Consider the following 20,111-nt stretch of genomic DNA (forward strand, 5'->3'; position numbering starts at 1 on the left):
AGTGTATCAGTGTTGCAGTAGTGTAGCCCTGTTGGAGGAGTGTATCAGTGTTGCAGTAGTGTAGCCCTGTTGGAGGAAGTGTATCAGTGTTGTAGTAGGTGTAGCCCTGTTGGAGGAAGTGTATCAGTGTTGCAGTAGGTGTAGCCTTGTTGGAGGAAGTGTATCAGTGTTGCAGTAGTGTAGCCCTGTTGGAGGAAGTGTATCAGTGTTGCAGTAGGTGTAGCCCTGTTGGAGGAAGTGTANATCAGTGTTGCAGTAGTGTAGCCCTGTTGGAGGAAGTGTATCAGTGTTGCAGTAGGTGTAGCCCTGTTGGAGGAAGTGTATCAGTGTTGCAGTAGGTATAGCCCTGTTGGAGGAGTGTATCAGTGTTGCAGTAGGTGTAGCCTTGTTGGAGGAAGTGCATCAGTGTTGCAGTAGTGTAGCCCTGTTGGAGGAAGTGTATCAGTGTTGCAGTAGTGTAGCCCTGTTGGAGGAAGTGTATCAGTGTTGCAGTAGTGTAGCCCTGTTGGAGGAAGTGCATCAGTGTTGCAGTAGGTGTAGCCCTGTTGGAGGAAGGGCATCAGTGTTGCAGTAGTTTAGCCCTGTTGGAGGAAGTGTATCAGTGTTGCAGTAGTGTAGCCCTGTTGGAGGAAGTGTATCAGTGGGGGTGGGCTTTAGGGTTGCACTCTTCCTGCTGCCTGTTGATCTGGATGTAAAAAAATCTCAGCTAACTTCTCTGCCTGCATGCCACCATGCTTCCTGCCATGACCTCTGAATTGTAAGTCAGCCCCAATTAAAGGTTTTTCTTTATAAGAATTGCCGTGGCCATGGTGTCTCTTCACAGCAATAAAACTCTTATTAACACAACTACCCTGGATGATCTGCAGGAAAACATTACAACAAGATCTAAAAGTGTCTTTTACTTGCCAGATGTAATTGTTGTCTCAGAAACGTACTGCTGAATAAGCTCATTCTTTCTAGTTCTTTCTGAATTCTAGGTGGCTGTTTCAGTTCAGCTGTTCTGGCTCAAAATTCCTCTCCAAGCTGACTGACTCAAACTGGCTTCTCTTAGCTTCTCCTCTGCGTGGGAAAACTGCCTCTGAACTCTGTGAACATAACGGACATTGACTGCATGGACTATGCTGACTGCACAAATTCAACTGAGCTGCCCTCCACTCCTAACTCACTCTGGGACGCTCTTAAGCAATATCTCTTTCCTGTCCTTGTGAGAGCTGGGCGTATCCTGTATCTGACTCATTCTGTCAAATCTTTGTTTTGTCTGGCCCTCAGATATCACTTTAAAATATGTCCACTTCCTTCTACAAACTAACTTTACCTTTATTGTTAGGGATTAAAGGTGTATACTAAGGGTGTGTCTGCATTCCAGCCACATCACATAGACCTAGAAAGTCTTTGGATGTGATTCCTGGCTGAAGTAGTCATGCTGCCAGATTAAAATTCCTCTACAACTAGAGATTGTTATAAGCAAAATGCTCAGATTCAGAAAGATTCATAATACATGGTTTCTCTTATAGAGTCTGGAGTTCATGTAGGTAAATGAACAGACAAACACACACCATGAAAGTAGAAGTGGCAGGAAGGTATAAATACAGGGTGAATATGATCAAAGAACAAGATGACACTTGAATGAATGAAAGCCTGAGAACTCCTCACTGTGTAGAGAATATATATACCAATACAGGTTACAAATTTGATTTTTAGTGTTAACACACCAGACTAGGTTTCTTTGTGTAATCCTAGCTGTCCTGGAACTCTCTTTGTAGACCAGGTTGGCTCTAAAACTAAAGAGATCTGCCTGTCTCTGTCTTCTGAGTCCTGGAATTAAAGGCATGTACCACCATTGCCCAGCAGCAAGATTGTGTATTTTCAAAAAGAATTTCTTACTGCTCCATTGCTGTTTAAGTGATTTCAAGGTATTGGTAACTTAAAACTTCCCATCCTCCATGAGTCTCTGGGACAGCTGGGACATATCTTGCTGTAGTGCCTTTGGCAGTTATCTCATTGTCTTCTTACAGGGGTAACAAGACATGAGGTATTTTTTCTAGTGTCTATGGATATAATTTACTGGAATGAGACATCTCAAACAGCAGGAGTTAGGGACTAAAGAGGTGATGAGAAGAAAATATTTGGGGATGATTCAGGAGCTACAGAGTTCAGTAAGTCCAAAGTGAGCCATCAGGTGTTTGCCAAAAAGAAAGTGGTAGAGAAATGTTGTACACCTTGCAAAAGAGCCTCGTGTGCCATGTGAGAGCTGAAACTTGAAAGCAAGTGAGGGAGTCCTTGTAAAATTACATGGTCAGACTTGTTCATGTCTAAACAAAATAAATAAATGAAATAAAACCAGCCGTGGCTATATATGTATATCCCATTGATACTAGATAAGAGCAGTGTGCAGACTATCAAAAACTCAGCTGAGAAATTAATGAAGTCATTGAATCAGGCCCAGAGAATATTAATTCAAACTGTGACTTAGGTTCTCATTGCTGTGAACAGACACCATGACCACAACAACTCTTATAAGGAAAACATTTAGTTGGGATTTGCTTACAGTTTCAGAGGCTTAGTTCTTTATTGTCATAGCAGGAAACATGGCAGCATGCAGGCAGACATGGTAATGGAGACAGAGCTGAGAGTTCCATTTCTTGCTGTGTAGGCAACAGAAGTAAATTCCACTCTAGGCCTAGCTTAAGCATATATAGAACCTCAAAGCCCACCTCCACAGTAACACACTTAAACAAGGTCACACCTACTCCACGGCCACACCTTCTAATAGTGTTACTCCCTATGGGCAAAGCATTCAAACACACCAGTCTTGGGGGCCATTCCTATTAAAACCACCACAAATTGTATTTACCAAATAGTAAATTTGTCACACTCGGGGTTTTGGAATCTTATGTCTTAGATTAAGAGCAAATGCATGAGAAGCTAAGAATGATTTGAAAAGTTAGCAAAGCAATTAACTAATACAGCCATTACACTTTCTTGATACTTATACTTGGGAGAGTTGAGTGAATACTTGGTATATTGAGCCTAACTGATCCATATTTAACTACTGGCGACCTTTTGTTTTATATTTCCTTAGTGTACATATGTAAATACATCTCCCTAATCCAGGCATTTAAAAATACATACTTATTTAAAACAGAAACTTAGAATTAGAGATGTACTTCATAGCTTGACTGACATGCAGAAAGCCCTGGGTTAATCCCTAGGACCATATAAACTGGCTATGATAATGCACACCTACAGTCCTGCCACTCAAAACATAATACAAGCAAACCAAAACCAAAACCCTCCTGAAACTCTTCTTTGTTGACTGTCTCCTTGCCTTTTCTTTCTTCTCCACTTGTTAACTTGGGCTAGTGATGTAGCTGAGGAGGACCGAAGAAACCAGACCCTTCGTCTGTGTGTCACCATACTGGCCTTCTCATGGCTCTTTAACATTTTCTAGTTGCCAACTAGATAAATCTGGAGTTCTTGGTGTGGTTGCAGGGCTTTTCTCATCTTCTTTACCTCCCTCCTATTTTTGTTATCTTAGCACTTTATTTGATGCACACATATTTTCTACACTCAAAACAAACAAATCTTGAGGCCATAATATGTATTTGTTCACTCAGAATGTCTTATGGTGCTACATTGTCACTAGTCATCCCTGACCTGGAATGCCTTCGTCCTTTACTTTAGAGCAGTGGTTCTCAACCTTCTCAGCGCTGTGACCTTTAGTACAGTTTCTCATGTTATGGTGGCCTTCAACCATAAAATTGTTTTTGTTGCTAATTCATAACTGTAATTTTGCTACTGTTGTGAATCATAATATAAATATCTGATATGCAGTATGTCTGATAAATATGTGACCCCTGTGAAAGGAATCAAAGAGATCATGACCCACACTTGTTTAGGTGGCTTTTAGAAAGATATCCTGTTAGTGAATTAAAGTGTGGGGGATATACCTGAGCATAAATCTCATCTTTCTAGTCTATTCATGTACCTTTTGTTACAGTGTGTGGCAAAAATAGATACTAATGGATACATTAAAGTTATTGATAGGGACACATTTTAGAACTTCCTGTGTGTGATGTTAGTATTGCCAACCTGACACATAGAAGGCAAGCCTTTGGCATACCTTTGAGGGACTGTCTGCATTAAAGTTAGCCTCTGAGAATGTCTATGAGGGATTTTATTGGTATTGGTAATTGATGTGAGAAGATTTCATCATTTTTAATTTGTTGAAGATTGTGTAAATGAACACTTTACACTGTTACCACCTCCTCCAGTTCCTTCCATGTTCCTCTATTCTCTCTCAAATTCATGACCTTTTCTTTAGTTGTTATTCATACATACATACATATACACACACATATCACATGCACATATATACATACATACATACATACAGCCAACTGAGTCCATTTAGTGTTGCTCTTAAGTACATGTATTTACTGCTGACCACTGGATGTGGATGTTGGGAGAAAACAAATTCTCCCTTTCTTAGCATCCACTGATTGCCTATAGCTCTTCACCTAGGGGTGGGCTTTGTGAGATTTCCCCTATCCAAGTTATCTTGTCAGTTGATGCTAACATGTCAGTTGTAGTAACCATGCTTTTATGTCTTATTATCTGTTCCACAATTAAGGATGTGACAGGAAGGGCCAGCTCCTCAGGCTACTGCCTCTGTGGTTTCCCCTGTATGACAGACTCTAACATGGAACTATAAGCCAGAATAAGCCCCTTCTCCTGTAAGTTGCTGTAAGTCCTGTAAGTCCTGTAAGTCGGGGTATTTTATCACAGCAACAGGAAAAGAAACTAAGATGCTCAATTGCCTTGGGTTTTGTATTCACATAGACATATGTACATTTTATGTATAGAAGCTGTGGTATGGTGTGGGATTGTGTGTGTATGTGTGTGTGTGTGTGTGTGTCAGAGAGAGAGAGAGAACGCACATGCACAGTTGTTGCATGCTTCCATAGTTTTAGTGAAACAGCTGACTGCTTATGTTACAAAGGATTGTATTCTAGATCTTTAAGAATGATCTAGGTTTATTGTGAATCCCTCCCAAGGAATGTCAACTCCAAGCTTGCATTGAGGTCACTGTACCAGGTGCTAGCTGCATTGACTTTGGGAATTCCGTGGGGGAAAGAGGATTGGCACATTCCTCTCATCCCTTAGATAGCTCATTGTCTTTGCCGTTGCTACATAGGCAATGATGCACTTCTGCTAAGATGAAAAGACCTTGGAATGCTGAATTCCACTGGAATATATTCTCTCTCTCTCCCTCTCTCTCCCACACCCACCCACACACCACACCACACCACACCACACCACACCACAGTAAGGCCTCCACTAAAAACCTTTACAATTATGAACAAAAGTTATTTATATCTAAAATAAGTTAAGATAAGCCAGGGTGGGCTGTACATTTTTTGCCTGTAGATAATTGTAAAATTTGTGATGTGCTGGTTACAGTATTTTCAGTTTTCATGGAACTGACATGAAAATCAACAATTAATGCTTCTATTTTTTTCATTTAAAAATTTTGCTGTAGAATTTTTTATATAATTCTGTGAATTTAATGATTTGCTTCCTTAGGTTTTTTTGTTTTGGTTTGGTTTTTTTGAGGCATGTTTTACCATAAAGCCTTTGCTGATTTTAAACTCTCAATTCTCCTGCATTAGTTCTCTAAGTCCTGGGATTACAAGTCTGTGCTGCCATATTTGCAAGTTCTATGAACTTTGACATTTGCAAATTCATGTCCCACAACTAATAGAACCACTCACTCCAGAACACATCACTGTTCAAACTCTGGAGGATTGCCAGCTCCTCTGGACTGAATAGTTATCAAGTAACAATCCTTTGGAGTTATGTTTCCTATCTTTAACCCCTGGCAACCATTGATTTATTCTTGCCAATATAGTCTTCGTCTTTTCAAAGATATCACATAAATGAAGTATATGCTATATAAGCTTTTGTGAATCACTTCTTAGGGGAGCTCAGCATAGTGCCTTTGAGAATCAGGCAACTTGAGTGTGCTGGTGGTATTCCTCTAATTGTTTGGTTGCTCTCTATCAGATAAGCATCAGATTTTGCTTATACTCTTTGATTCATTAGATGACATTTATAATTTTCCAGTTTGGAGTGATTTTTAAAAAGATTTTTATTTTGTGTATGTATCTGCATGTTGTATGTATGCAGGTGACTGGGGAGGCCAGAAGAGAAAAAACATCAGGTCCTTCGTAGCTCGAGTTACAGGTCTTTGCTCTTAGTTAACTCCTGTGCCATCTCTACAGCCCCAGTTTGAGGAAGTTGGGAAAAGAGTTTTAAAAAAAGTAGCATGCAGGTTTTGTATGAATTGAAAATGTTCATTTCTCTAATGTGGGGATACTCCAGTTTTGTTTTGTTTTTTTGGTTTTTCGAGACAGGGTTTCTCTGTGTAGCCCTGGCTGTCCTGGAACTCACTCTGTAGACCAGGGTGGCCTCAAACTCAGAAATCCGCCTGCCTCTGCCTCCCGAGTGCTGGGATTAAAGGTGTGCGCCACCACGCCTGGCTACTCCGGTGTTTTACACTATGGGGAACTATCCAGTTGCTTTCCAGCTTAACTGTACTGCTCCTTTCTCTCCTTAGTCACATGAACGTGAACATTTTAGTTTATCCTCATCTGTTTGACTGGGAAGTACTGATGAATATAGTATGCCACCCCCATGTTGGCAGGCAACACATACTGTGAAACCTGAAGGTGTGTGACATTCCGTTTTCAAATCTTGAGGCAAGCATTTAAAACTTTATGAAGAGTTATGAGCTTTATAGCTTACCACTTTTTTGGAAAGGTTCTCTTTTGTGCCTTAAACTCTGTATTGATTCTTTGTGAGTTTCACATCATGCACCCCAGCTCCACTCCTCTCCGAGTCCCCTCATATTCGCCCTCCAACTTTGCAGCCTCCGTCTAAAAATAAAACATACACACCAACAAAACAAAACAAAGCAAATCCATCTGGTCACGGAAGCTGCAGTGTATCACAGTGTGTCCCACACTATACCCCTCTATCCATACATCTTCACTTGTGATTGTTCATTGGAACGAGTAATTGGTCTGGTTCGACGTCTCATTGAAGGTCTCTGGCTTCTGTGATACCACCAATATTGGCTCCTCCCGGGACTCCTCCCTGTTACCCTGTTGATTCCCTTTCATGGCACCCCAACAGTTCACAGATGATGTAGATGTTGGGATGGGCTAACTCAAAACCCTGGATCTGGGCCTGGGTGGTAGTTGAGCTGGTCAGCACTCCAGCTCCCTCATCTGTACCACTAGGGCAAGCTCTCCAGCACAACCCTGGCGAGGCCACCCAATGCCCCCATCAGCAGCAGGCAGGGTCAGCTCTCCTGTGCTCATGCCCTCCGCCAGCTCACTTGCACCCACACCTCCAGAGCCAGCTCTGCTGTGCTGCCCAGTCGAGGTGCAAGGCCCACTTTTCCAAGTGCTGCAGCTGACAGGCCTGGGCCAGCTCTCCTACCCTTGGGGCTGGCTCTCAGGACTTCACCATCAGGGCCTATTTCACTGTGTTGCCCAGGCAAGGTACAGGGCCAGCACCCCTGTGCTTTTGCCCTACCTTTGGAGCCAGCTCACCTGTGCTTCTGCCAACAGGGCTTGCTCGCTTGAGTGCTGCCATAGGTGAGCAGTGGGGCCAGTTCTCTCGAATGCTATAACTGGTGAGGGAAGGGCCAGTTTGTACAGAGCCATGACATCCACTTTAGTCCCAGGTGACTGTCCAGACCAGGGACATCCAAGTGGTCTCTAGTGGTAATATGAGCCATGGACATCAACCCTGACCCCTGCCTCTGCATAGCCAGTCTCAGATATGGCCCTGAGCAACAGCATGAGCTAAGACTTTACCATGGCCTCAGGTGGCAGGCTGGCTACTCCCAGCAGGCTATTTCTGTCTTCCCTCGAATCTCCAGTTCCATCTACCTTCACAAGGCTCAGAACTATCGCACTTCTCTTTCTCACTCATCTGTCCACCACACAATTGCACATTGTAGTGGCTTCCACTTCAGCCGGCTGGTAGCCCTCTGGGTGACCCCTGTCTGCACTGCATGGCATAACAGTTGCATGGTGGCAAGTGTCTGTGATCTATTTTTTAAAGATTTATTTTTAGTTAGGTGTTTATGCACGTTGGGGTGTGCATGCACACATTTGAGTGGAGGTGCCTTTAGTGGCCAGAGGTGTCAGATCACCTGGAACTGGAGTTAGAAGTGCTTCTGAGCCACTTAACCTGAGTACTGAGAACTGAACTCCGTCCTTTGCTGGAGTTTATTCCCTTAACCTCTGAGCCAAGTCTTCAGTCCCGATTTATGACTTTATAACCCTACTACTTAAGAAAGGTCTAGGCATTGGTTTGAAAGTTTGGAACCATGGCCAGGCGTGGTGGTGCACGCCCTTAATCCCAGCACTCGGGAGGCAGAGGCAGGCGGATTTCTGAGTTCGAGGCCTGCCTGGTCTACAGAGTGAGTTCCAGGACAGCCAAGGCTACACAGAGAAACCCTTGTTTCAAAAAAAAAAAAAAAAAAAAAAAAAAAAAAAAAGTAAGTTTGGAACCACCCTGGAGCAGTACTAGAAATGTACATCTTCAGGTCCTGCCCTGGGCCATGGCAGAAACCCAGAGTGAGATGTAGTATTGCCCATTTCCTGCTGGCTTCCCCTGGTGATTATGCTGTGCACTCAGGTCGGGGAACCACCCTATGGAATCATTCTCTTTGGTTTTATTAACCCAACAAAACAACTAAAAAAGATTGTGATAGTTTGGGACCGACCAAGATTGACTAGGACATCCTTTGTTGAGCCATCTGTTGATGTGGAGAATTTTTATAAAGCATTTAACATTAGTTCAGCTTTCAAATTACAAGTTGTAAAATCTACTTAAGTGGAAAAGCTATCTGTAGTCGAAGAGAGGGGTAAAAAGGAATGGAAGAATCCGTCTACCTCATAAAAAGTTGCTTTGTGACTCTCTCTTGCAGTGGGTTCAAAGTGTGAACAATTGAGTGTGATTCATCAGAGCCCTGAGTCTTGTAGATTGCAGCAAAGATTAAGTCAGTGGTTCTTGGCTGGGAGCAAGTTGCCTTCCCCAGTATGTTTGGGAAAGTTTGGAGACAGTTTTGATGATCACATCTGAGAAAGGGGAGCTATTGGCCTTTAGTGGGTAGAGGGCGATGGCATGGTTGCTGAACATTGTCATGCAAAAGACAGTTGTGTACATCGAGGAATCTTCCGACTTCATCCACCTCTAAGCTAGGAGTGGATAAAGTTGGCATTAAATTATATTAAAATTTCTATTATGAGAAGAACATATTTCTTTCACAGCTGGGGTTATAGCTCAGAGGCACAAGCACCTGCTCCACCTATTTGGCCTTTGTGTGTGTACGTGTGTGTGTGTGTGGGGGGGGTGGGGGGGGGGGGGGGGGGGGGGGGGGGGGGGGGGGGGGGGGGGGTGGGTGTGGTTTTTCGAGACAGGGATTTTTTGTGGCTGTACTGGACTAGCTCTGTAGACCAGACTGGCCTTGAAGATCCGCCTGCCTCTGCCTCCTGAGTGCTGGGATCAAAGACGTGCACCACATGACCTAGCTTCACTCAGCCTTTTAAAATCGAATTCTGAGGACCAAATGCAGATCCTGTGGTTCTGTCAACCGAGTGCTGTCTCCAGCCCTGCCACGTGGATTTTCTTTATCCAAATAGTCATTGAGTCTGTCTTTCATCCAATGCAGTCTTCTAGGTAAGCATGTAAGCATGTGCGAAAGGTTAAACATGTAGTTGTTAAGGCCTAGAGATAAGGCTTGCTATCTTCCCTTCTACTCTGACTTTATCAGTAAAGTATATATATAGTCCTTATTTTAAGATCTTTACATATAATATCTTACTTAGTTCTTGTTACATATAATATCTCACTTAGTTCTTATGCTACTTTTATGAGTAATGACTATAGTATTGTCTGTGTGTATTTGTGTATGTACTTTTGTGTAGGAACGTGTATACCTGAATTCGTGTGTGTGTGTGTGTGTGTGTGTGTGTGTAAAGGCCAGAGGTTGAACCCAGGTACCTTCCTCAATCACTTTCCACTTTCCTTAGTGAGATATAATCTTTGATTCAACCTTGATTTTTATGGATATGGCTAGACTCTGGCCAGCAAGCCCAGGTATCGTCCTGTGTCCACTTTCCCAGGGTTGGTATCCAGGTAGTGCCACCATACCTCTTTCTTTTGTAGGTTTCAGGGACGCCTACTTAGGTCCTATGTATGTGCAAACTTGCCACTGTACCATCGCTCCAGCCCTTGTACTGTCTGTTTATGGACAAAGAAATTGAAGAACAGTGATGCCACCTTGATAAAGGTCATAGAGACTCCTTAGACTTAGGGACTATAGCTTGAGTCTGTGCACTCAGTCACCAAGTACTACCACTCACTTATGTTCACATAAGTTACAGGGCCGTTTACAGCTAAACTTCTTGTGCCTCTTATTTTACCTGTGATAGGTATTTAGCAAAATGGAGCTGCTATTATTATATATTCTTGCTAAATATAACTAGAAATTATTCTTTAAGGCATGACTTTAAAGCATCACTTAAACAATTACAATCAAATGTAAATCAGGGAAGGCTTGTTTTAAATTTTTCCTAAATAACTATTGGGATGATCATGTTTTCCTTGATTTATGTTAACATATGTCACATTGATTTTATGTTCTTTGAACTTTGCCTTCCTGCTGTTGGATTTGGCTTGTTATAAATTTATTAAAGGTTTTTAAATTAGTAATCATAAGGAATATTGATCTGTCCTTCTCCTATGATGTCCGCTTTGCTTTACTCCTGCTTACAATCCATTTTCTGCCGTCTCTTCACTATGGGAAAGATGGTATTGCTCATTTCTAGCTTTAAGTCAGAGGTCTGTTTTGCTATGTTAAGTGTGGAAAGCCAAATAGCAGTCTGTTTTGAGTTCTCTTAAAATATTCCAGAGTGCAGAGCCTGTGATCTCATGAAAAGGAGGAGAGTTTATGAATATGTATACCCCTCCCTGGTGCCTCATACCCACAAATACCTTATTGACAGTTGGGTTCGAGGATATAGAACCCACAAATACAAAGAGCTGGATGTATAGCTCTTCAGCAATGCTCTAAATATTTCAAATTGTTCTCTTTTTAAAAACCCTGTATGGAGGGCTGGAGATATGGCTCAGTGGTTAAGAGCACTTACTGTTCTTCCAAAGATTCTGAGTTCAAATCCCAGCAACCACATGGTGGCTCACAACCATCTGTAATGGGATCTGATGCCCTCTTCTGGTGTGTCTGAAGACAGCAACAATGTACTCACATATATAAAATAAATAAATCTTAAAAAAAAAAAAACAAAACAAAACCCTGTATGGTGTGTGTGTCCTTATGTGTGCACAGGGTGCATGTGTAGAAGTCAAAGGACAGCCTCAAGTGTAGGTCCTTATTTTTTCCCTAGTCAGCCTCAGTTTGGGGGCCTGCACCACCATGCTCAGCTTGAAAGATTAATAGCTTGCCACATTCCCATGTATCTTGGTCTGATCCTGAGCCTACCACTTTAGCATATAATTCATAGCGCTAAGAAGTAATTCCATTGACTGAGCATAAATGGTGTGTGTGACATATACACATGCACACATGGTCAGCCTCTGGTGTTGTTCCTCAGGTGTTGTTTATCTTGTTTTAGATTAGGTGGCTGGTCAGCAAGCCATAGTGACCCTCCAGCCTTTACCCTGCAAGGCCCAGATCACAAGTAATAGTGGCATGCTACAGGCGTGGGTTCTTTTGTTTTTTTTTTTAATGTACTTTATTGTTGTTGGTTTTTTTAAATTTCTCTCCCTTTTAACCCTTATCCCACCCTAATCCCTTCCAACCCCACCCCCCACCCCCCAGCACTTGATAGAAAAGAAGAAAGGTTAGAGGGAAAAGGGAAGATAGATATCTTTTGACTCCTTTCAACTGGTTAGGGATGTAGAGTTCCTTGGGGCCAGCAGGAGGGGCCAGCATCCTCCTCCTTCGGAACACCTCTTACCGTTCTTGGGGCCCTGGCATTTATTTCCTCTCCAGAATCCCCCAAAATTAAGCTATCTGCAGCTGGCAAAAATCATGCTCTTCCTAGAGCAGGAGACAATCATAGTTAAAGGCTGTGGACCAGTTGAAGCAGTCCCATATCTCACTCATTAAAGAGATTAAAACAAAAACATAGTCACATAATATAACTGGGATTTTAAGCCAGAATTCTCACGACAGCATGGTGAGATGGTCTAGGGTTGCAGGACCACTCCTTTTTATCTGCTGTTGTACAAAATAAAAAGACAGGAAAAGCAAGGTCTGACCACTCAGCAAAGATTTATTGGACACAAACACACCCTCACCCCTCCACATACCCCATCCATAGACACACCACACGGGGGGGGGGGGGCGGTGTTGGGGGGAAGAGGAGGAGGGAGACTGACTGACTTCTCGGGTGGGAAGGGGAAGCAGAGAAAGTAGAGCCAACATTTTTATATGAGTAGGGTGAGTTTCCACTCTCCCTCAGAATTGTCTGCTTAGTGCTGGGGGGGGACGATTGGATAAATGCAACCAAAGAAAGGGAAGCTGGCTGGTTGTCACCACAGCAGCATCAACACCCCTGCTCCCAGTGAGAGTCCTACTGAACAGTTCTTTGTGGGCAGGGAGGAGGCAAGTCCAGCAAGGGAAAATAATGAAGAAACTTGAGTGAAAACTGCTCGTGTCTATCTAGAGCAGTGCTTCTCAGCCTGTAGGTCATGACCCCACAGGGTCACAGATCAGAGATTTATGTTACAGTTCATAACAGTAGCAAAATGACAGTTATGAAGTAGCATCAAAAATAATTTTACGGTTGGGGGGGGTCACTGCAACATGAGGAACTGTATTAAAGTGTCGCAGCTCTGAGAAAGGTTTAGATGAAACATTTAGAACAGGCAATCTGTAGGAACAGAAAGCACATTAGTGGGAGCCTTGAGCTGCAGTAGAGGAACACAGAGTGACTGCTAACATCTACACAAGGCTTCACTTAAGTCCCAAGATTAGACTGTAATGGTAGCTGAAAAACTGTGACTCCTGGAAAAATAGACAAAAAACTTACTGACTTGTGTCCTGTTTTCAGACCTGCCACTCAAATAGTGGGGCTCTGAGTTTACAGCTATTTACAACCCAGAAGAAAAATGATAATGACTTCATGGAGTCAAAGATAAGTATGAAGTTGTGGGGAAGATCTGTCACATTTTAATATCAAACTTTACTTTGAGGAACTAGTCCCTGGTAAGCAGAAAGTTTGGTAAGAGACTCTAGGGCAGTGCTTCTCATCCTTCTTAACACTTAGACCCTTTCAAACAGTTTCTCAGATTGTGGTGACACCCAACCATAAAAATATTTTTGATGCTACTTCATAACTAATTTTGTTACTGTTATGAATCATAATGTAATATCTATGTTTTCTGGTGGGCAACCCCTGAGAAAGGGTCATTTGGACCCCGAAGGAGCTGCGGCCCACAGGTTGAAGACTGCTTATCTAAGTGGAAGCATAGAGTGAGTATGCATTACATTTTGACAGGTTTTAAAAATTGGCATAATGCTTTCAAAGATTGTCTACTATAGCATGTGTTTTGTTCTTTATTACTTAATAATCTTATGTGTGTATTCATGAGCGGGTCCTGGAGATTTGGTTAGTTTAGCTTTCCGTTCTTAGGGATGATGCTGGGAAGTACTATGGGGAAGTTTTGTGTGAATGTGTATGGCTCTGCTTGCCTTGAGGTGAGTCCTCAGTGAGCTCCATCTTCAGGTTTCCCATCCTTCTAACTCAATCTCTTCCTAAACATACATACATATATATATATATATATATATATAATTTTTTTTTTTTTGAGACAAGTTTTCTCTGTATAGCCCTGGCTGTCCTGGAACTCACTCTGTAGACCAGGCTGGCTTCAAATTCAGAAATCTGCCTGCCTCTGCCTCCCGAGTGCCGGGATTAAAGGCGTGCGCCAACTCCGCCCGGCTCTAAATTTATATTCTAACCACATTATACATTTGTGTGTATCTTGGGTTTTCTTTCCCTTCTCCCTCCCTCCCTTTCCTCCCTCCCTCCCTTCCTCCCTCCCTCCCTCCCTCTCTCTTTCTTTCTTGATTTATTTATTTACTTATTTTATGCATATGAATACACCACCATTGCTCTCTTCAGACACACCAGAAGAGGGCACCGGACCCCATTACAGATGGTTGTGATCCACCATGTAGTTGCTGGGAATTAAACTCAGGACCTCTGGAAAAACAGTCTGGGGGAGGGGGAGATGGAGACTGAGACAGACTGACTAAGCACCCCCAGTAACACAACTCCTCCGACAAGGCCAGACCTCTCAACCCTTTTAATCCTTCTCAGACATTTCCACTCCCTGGTGACTGAGTATTCAAATTCAAATATATGAGCCTCTGGGGGCTGATCTCATTCAAACTATCATGTGTGTGAGTTTATATAAGTGTGAGCATGAGAGTAGTGCCCTCAGGGACAGAAGAGGACACTGGGTACTGTAGCTACAAGTGATGGGCCAAAAACTTGGGCAATGGAAACCAAGCTTTATTTACCACTGACTCTAGTTTTTCTCTCCAGACTCTAGTTTTTCATTTTTGGTGTTCCAGAATTTCATAAAATTTCCCATTCTGTCTAAATATTTTCCTTTAGCAATTCTTCTAGAGCCAGGCTTCTGGCATTGGATTCTTGCTGATGATGTGTCTAGGTTACTATTATTTCTGAAGAGTATTTTAAAATTTTTTTATGTATAAGGATGTTGCTTGTACGTATGTCTGTGCACCACTTGCATGCAGTGCCCGTGGAGTCCAGAAGAGAACTTGGGACTCCCCTGGAACCAGAGTTATAGGTGTTAGTTAACCTCAAATGTGGGTTCTAGGAATTGAACCTAGGTCCTCTGAAAGAGCAGCCAGCACTCCTAACCACTGAACCATCTCTCCAGCCCTGCAAGGTATTTTCAATGGATATAGATAGAAATTTAGGTTCATATTGGCTTGTTTTGTTATGCTAGGGTTGAACTTGGAGCCTTTCACATAATGAACAAGTACTATATACAGATTGGACGGGGCTTGTTGGTTTTCTCCACATGTAACATGACGTCATCCCGATCTTTCCTTCCTTCCTTCTTCCTTTCTTAAAAAAAAAAAAAACAAAAAACACTCACATTTTTTTCATTTAAAAAAGTTTTAGGTCACATAAAACAAGGCAGCATTTACTCCTCCTCGTCTCCTGGCACTGGGTCTGTGGGCTCCATAGTTTCAAACTAGAAAAGGCTCTTCAGTGAGTTCAACCATCATTCTCCATTAAGAGTGAGCTTATGCTTTTTGTTCATTATCTAAACTATTTCACTTATATATGTGGTTAGGGGTGTGTGTGTGTGCACGCATATGTGGCTGCAAGTCTTTACAGGTGAGTGTGCATGTGTGTGGAGGCAGAGGATAACCTTGAGTACCACTGCTTGGGAGCCATAGCCACTCTCTTTGTTCTTGAGACGGGGTCTCTCATTGCCTGGAACTCAGTCAGTACTTGGGCTGGCCCAGGCATTCACTCTCTAGTGTTGGGATTAAATGGTGCCACCAGGGCTGGAGAGATGGCTCAGCAGTTATGAGCACTGACTGCTCTTCCAGAGGTCCTGAGTTCAATTCCCAGCAACCACATGGTGACTCACAACCATCTGTAGTGGGGATCCAATGCACTCTTCTGGTGTGTCTGAAGACAGCAACAGTGTCCCCACATACATGAAATAAATAAATCTTGAAAAAAAAATTGGGTGCCACCAGTGGGTTCTGGAGATAAAACTTAGGTCCTCCTACTTGTATAACAAGTAAGTAACTTAGCAACCAAGCCAGCTCCCCAGCCCCTGTCTTGATTTATTTTTTTTAAAAGAATTATTTATTTTATGTATATGAGTACAGGGTAGCGTCTTCAGACACATCAGGAGAAGGAAGGCATTGTGGCCCATTACAGATGGTTGGGAGCCACCATGTGGTTGCTGGGAATTGAACTTAGGACCTCTGGAAGAACAATCAGCTCTTAACTGCTGAGCCATCTCTCCAGCCCCAATTTATTGCACCTTAAATTATTTATTTATTTGGGGGGTGGCGATTGGTGTGCTTGTGTGCATACCCTTATGTGCCTGTGGAGGTCAGGGAACATGTGGGAGTTGGCGCTCTCTTACTGTCTTGGTGACAAGTGCTTTTACCAGCTGAGCTGAGCTGAGCTTGAGTCCTGATTTCAATTACCATATGAATGTTGGTGCCTTCAGCCCAAGATTGTCTCAGAGCTTCAGATTTATGCAGCAAAGTGCTTCTTTGTACCTTCTAAATTTACTTACTCATCAGACTTGCTTCTGAGTGTGCATGGCACCTACCCACGTTCTCAAGCTTGAAGCCTTTGTTTTCTCCTTCTGCTCTCTCTCTAAGCAGTCTTGAGCCCTAGGGCCTCCATCTGTGAGCCACATCTTCAATCCATCTGCTCTTTGTTTGTCTCCACTGCTGTCCGTGCACTCCAAGCTCACAGGATCCTGCTCCTGAGTCCAGCAGCTTTTCACTGTCCTCTCTGTGTGAGAAACCCCTCTTCTCAAGCCGAGGAGCTCTGGGTGGTCCACCGGATTTCCTTTTGTAATTGGAATAGAGCTGTAAATCCTTCAGTGCTTGCTCTGGCAGCCTCGGGCGTCCTCAGCAGTGACCACACACTTCATTCTCCACACACCAGGTTCTTCCCTTTCTGCTTCAGTGGTTTTGCCTCTGAGGATCTTCCCTGCCCCATTCAAGGATACCTGCTAAGATAACTGGATAACAAGGACACCTGCTAAGATTCTTTAACTGCTGGCCCAAGCTGTCCCTTTCTTTCAACTAGAACACTTCCTTGCTTCACAGTGTTGCTTAAAAACATTTGTAAACGACGACAATGCTATTTCAGTTGTCTCTTGAAAAATGTCATTTTTAATAAAAGTTATTCATACTGATAATGGATTTGACATTTTAGAATTAATAATCATTGTTAAAATTTCTTGGTTTTAATATACAGTAAACGATTTTGGAGACCAAGTTATTTTTCTCAATAGTTTTGTTTTTTTTTTTTAAGATTTATTATTTTATTTATGTGAATACACTGTCACTGTTTTCAGACACACCAGAAGAGGGCATCAGATCTCATTACAGATGGTTGTGAGCCACCATGTGGTTGCTAGGAATTGAATTCAGGACCTGTGGAAGAGTCCATCCCTGCAGCCCTTGTGTTTTTATTTTAATGTGGGTATTTAGGTCATGGTTTCCTGTAATTTTTACTGTGTTTCTTTTATTGACCTAAATAAATGATACATAGTAGGTACTTAATAATCAGTACAGTGGGCATTCCCGGCTGTATGGTTACAAGTATTATGACTTATAATAGCTTACTATAAGTAATTATGAGTGTTATTACTATGACTCAGGTTCTTTGAGACAGGATCTGTAGCTCAGGCTAGCTTTGAATTTGCAATCCTTCTGCCTCCACTTAGCCAAGCTAGAGTGTTACAAATGTGTGCTCCAGATATTTTCTGAATTATTTTCGTCGGCTGTATACTTATTTATTACTTACTTTACTAGTTTGTCTCATAAATCATTCTTATTTTAAGGTCTTAAATTTTGTGTACCTTTCCACTTTGTACACAGTTAAGCTTTTGCCTTTCCAAGTTTCAGCACTCACACATGAACACTGTGCCAGGCCGTTACCTGTACTGAGCCGCACAGGCCATTTGTTAGGGGAGGCAGTTAGTTGCTCTCTGCTTCTGCCTGTGTTTATGAGTCACGCTGTAGCTATTTCTTTGACTTCAGATTTGTGGTTTCTTGAACTAACTGGAGTGATGTAAAAGATGAGTCTTGTTAGGCGTTTCCTGTCTGTTCAAAGTGTTTGGTGGTGTACTGTAATTTAAACAGGCTTCTCCAGGGAAACACTGAACAGTCATTCATACCCCCTCATGTCCTTGGGATTGGAAGTTTCTATACTTACTGACCCTAGCTGATTGTATGAGTGACCAGTTACTTTTGTGAGACTGAAATAACCTATGTATCACCCGCCGGATCCCTGAGGTTTTGGAGTGGCTCCACCCTTACTCAGGACTCCGCCCCTGTGGGTTGAACTTGTACTTTGTTCCTTCTGGCCGCTGACTGTGTGAGTAATGTCCCACGTGTATGGATTGCTGACCAGTGTGGAATTTTAAGGCTCTTCTATTCAGAACAGTTTAACTTTTCATGCTGCTCGGCCAAAGGCATGGTCCTGGGACCTGTTCAGCTGCCATCAACCAGTTACTGTAGAGACCAGGACACCTTGCTTCCCTGCCTGGGCAGGGATGTCTCCGAGTGGCCTGTGGCTCACGTGACAGGTGTGTAGAGATGAGGCTGGGGTGGGGGTAGACAACACAGTAATGAAATGTGGGTTATCTGCTCCTGTAGTTTCCACTGGGGGAATTCCAGTGAGGATTACATGGCTTGTTTGTGTGCTTGTTTATCTTTTCAGTTTTATGGGGAGGGGGGCAGGGTCTCACAATGTAACCTCCATTGGTCTGGAACTCAGAGATCTGTCTGCCTCTGCCAGCCAGCACCAGGAGTTAAGGTGTGTGCCACAGCACTGTCTTGTTTTATTTGAGATTGAATCTCACTGTCTGACTGGCTAGCCTAGAATTTGCTATATAGACCAGGCTGGCTTCAAACTCATAGAGTAGTTAGCCTGTTTTTGCCTCATGAGAATTGAGAGTAAATGTGTGTACCAGTACACCCAACATACTAGACCTTTAATAAATGTGTAATGAATGGAAGAGCATGGATAATATGTAAAATGATGTTAAATGGCACATCTTGATTGAAAAACTTAAGCTCAATTGAAAATTATCAAATATATTCCCAACTAAAATAGTTTTTAGAAGAGTTATTAAAAATTACTAGCCTCTTAGAGCATATACAAAGTAGAATAATGTTAAGTAATATAAAATAATGAAAACACTTTGAGGCAATGATTACTGCCTGACAATCTATAATGAGAATGGTAAAAAAGGTAACAATTTAAATATTGAAAATGTGCTTTATAAGCTAAGCATTAAATATCCAAATTTCCTCCAAATTTGAATTTGTGTTTCAGTTTTATTATTATAGGTTTTAAGTATGTTGCTGTTTTGTGTGTGTGTGTTTGTGTGTGTGTGTTGTCCTACAAATGTATCAGTAGAAAAGATAACTTTTCTACTGATAGAATTACTTCTTTTTGGTTCTCAAAATATTTCTGTTCTTTAAGTCTTTTACACAGTTCAGTAGAGTTTGGGGTCCTCTGCTGCCTTCTTTGCACATCCTCACAATCTACTGCTATTGCAGTGGGTCAATTAAAAGATTGAGTTAACTTGCATTGTTAAGAAGTTAAACATTCTAGCCCACACTGACACTGAATTGGACGCAGTACATCTGACTCATAGGGCTTGCCTGTCTTAACTAGTGGCGAACATACCATGGACCCTGGTCACTGAGGCTCCAGGGCTTCCTTTGCTTTTGCTTTGCTCTTAGTCTGCCTTTTCTTGTTTCTTTTACTCATCGCTCCGCAGCCTTCCAGCTAAGATCATCCATTAGCTCCGTGCTTAGTCTTGGCCTCAGTGGGAATTCGGGCATTTTTACTTGATGATATTTTCCTTTTGTTTGGTGCTAGAGGGTAGGACCGACAGTGTTTTCTGTGGATATCCTGTGCAGACAGATTGGACAGGAACTTGTTGTACAAGAACAAAGGAGTGGGAAGAAGGAGGAAGGAAGGAAGGAGGGAAAGAAGGAAGCTCTGTAAGAGCCAGAGACAGGAGGGGCGGCCAGGCCAGGGAACGGAAAGACAGTCTCCTCGGCTTGGGTTCTGGGCCTTGTCTCTTAGGTACTGCATTTATCTTGTGTTTTTCACTTCATCTCAGGGGTATGTGCCAGTGGTTGGCTTTTATTAAATTTATTAAAATTTTAAGAAGAGTTTTTTGTGTATGTGTTGATTATATATTGAATATATTGCCTAACTCTCCTGGGTGCAGTGTTTTTT

The 20,111-nt window shown here is 42.4% G+C and overlaps 1 protein-coding gene across 9 annotated transcripts in view; it reads left to right on the forward strand.

Annotated features, from left to right (window-relative positions):
- Positions 1 to 20,111, forward strand: part of Abl2 (ABL proto-oncogene 2, non-receptor tyrosine kinase) — a 91,926-nt gene that overhangs the window by 42,362 nt on the left and 29,453 nt on the right. The window contains exon 1 of one of the 9 annotated variants that reach the window (XM_029480749.1): positions 17,920 to 18,441. The exons of 7 other annotated variants lie outside the window; for them this stretch is intronic. In XM_029480749.1, coding sequence (XP_029336609.1) covers positions 18,330 to 18,441 — 112 coding nt within the window. In that variant the 5' untranslated portion in view covers positions 17,920 to 18,329. Of the gene's footprint in view, positions 1 to 17,919; positions 18,442 to 20,111 lie in introns of those variants that run through there. One more of the 9 variants, XM_029480759.1, reaches the window with a different exon arrangement.

The sequence above is a fragment of the Mus caroli genome, chromosome 1 (assembly GCF_900094665.2).
Source record: "Mus caroli chromosome 1, CAROLI_EIJ_v1.1, whole genome shotgun sequence".
NCBI classification, from domain to species: Eukaryota; Metazoa; Chordata; class Mammalia; order Rodentia; family Muridae; genus Mus; species Mus caroli.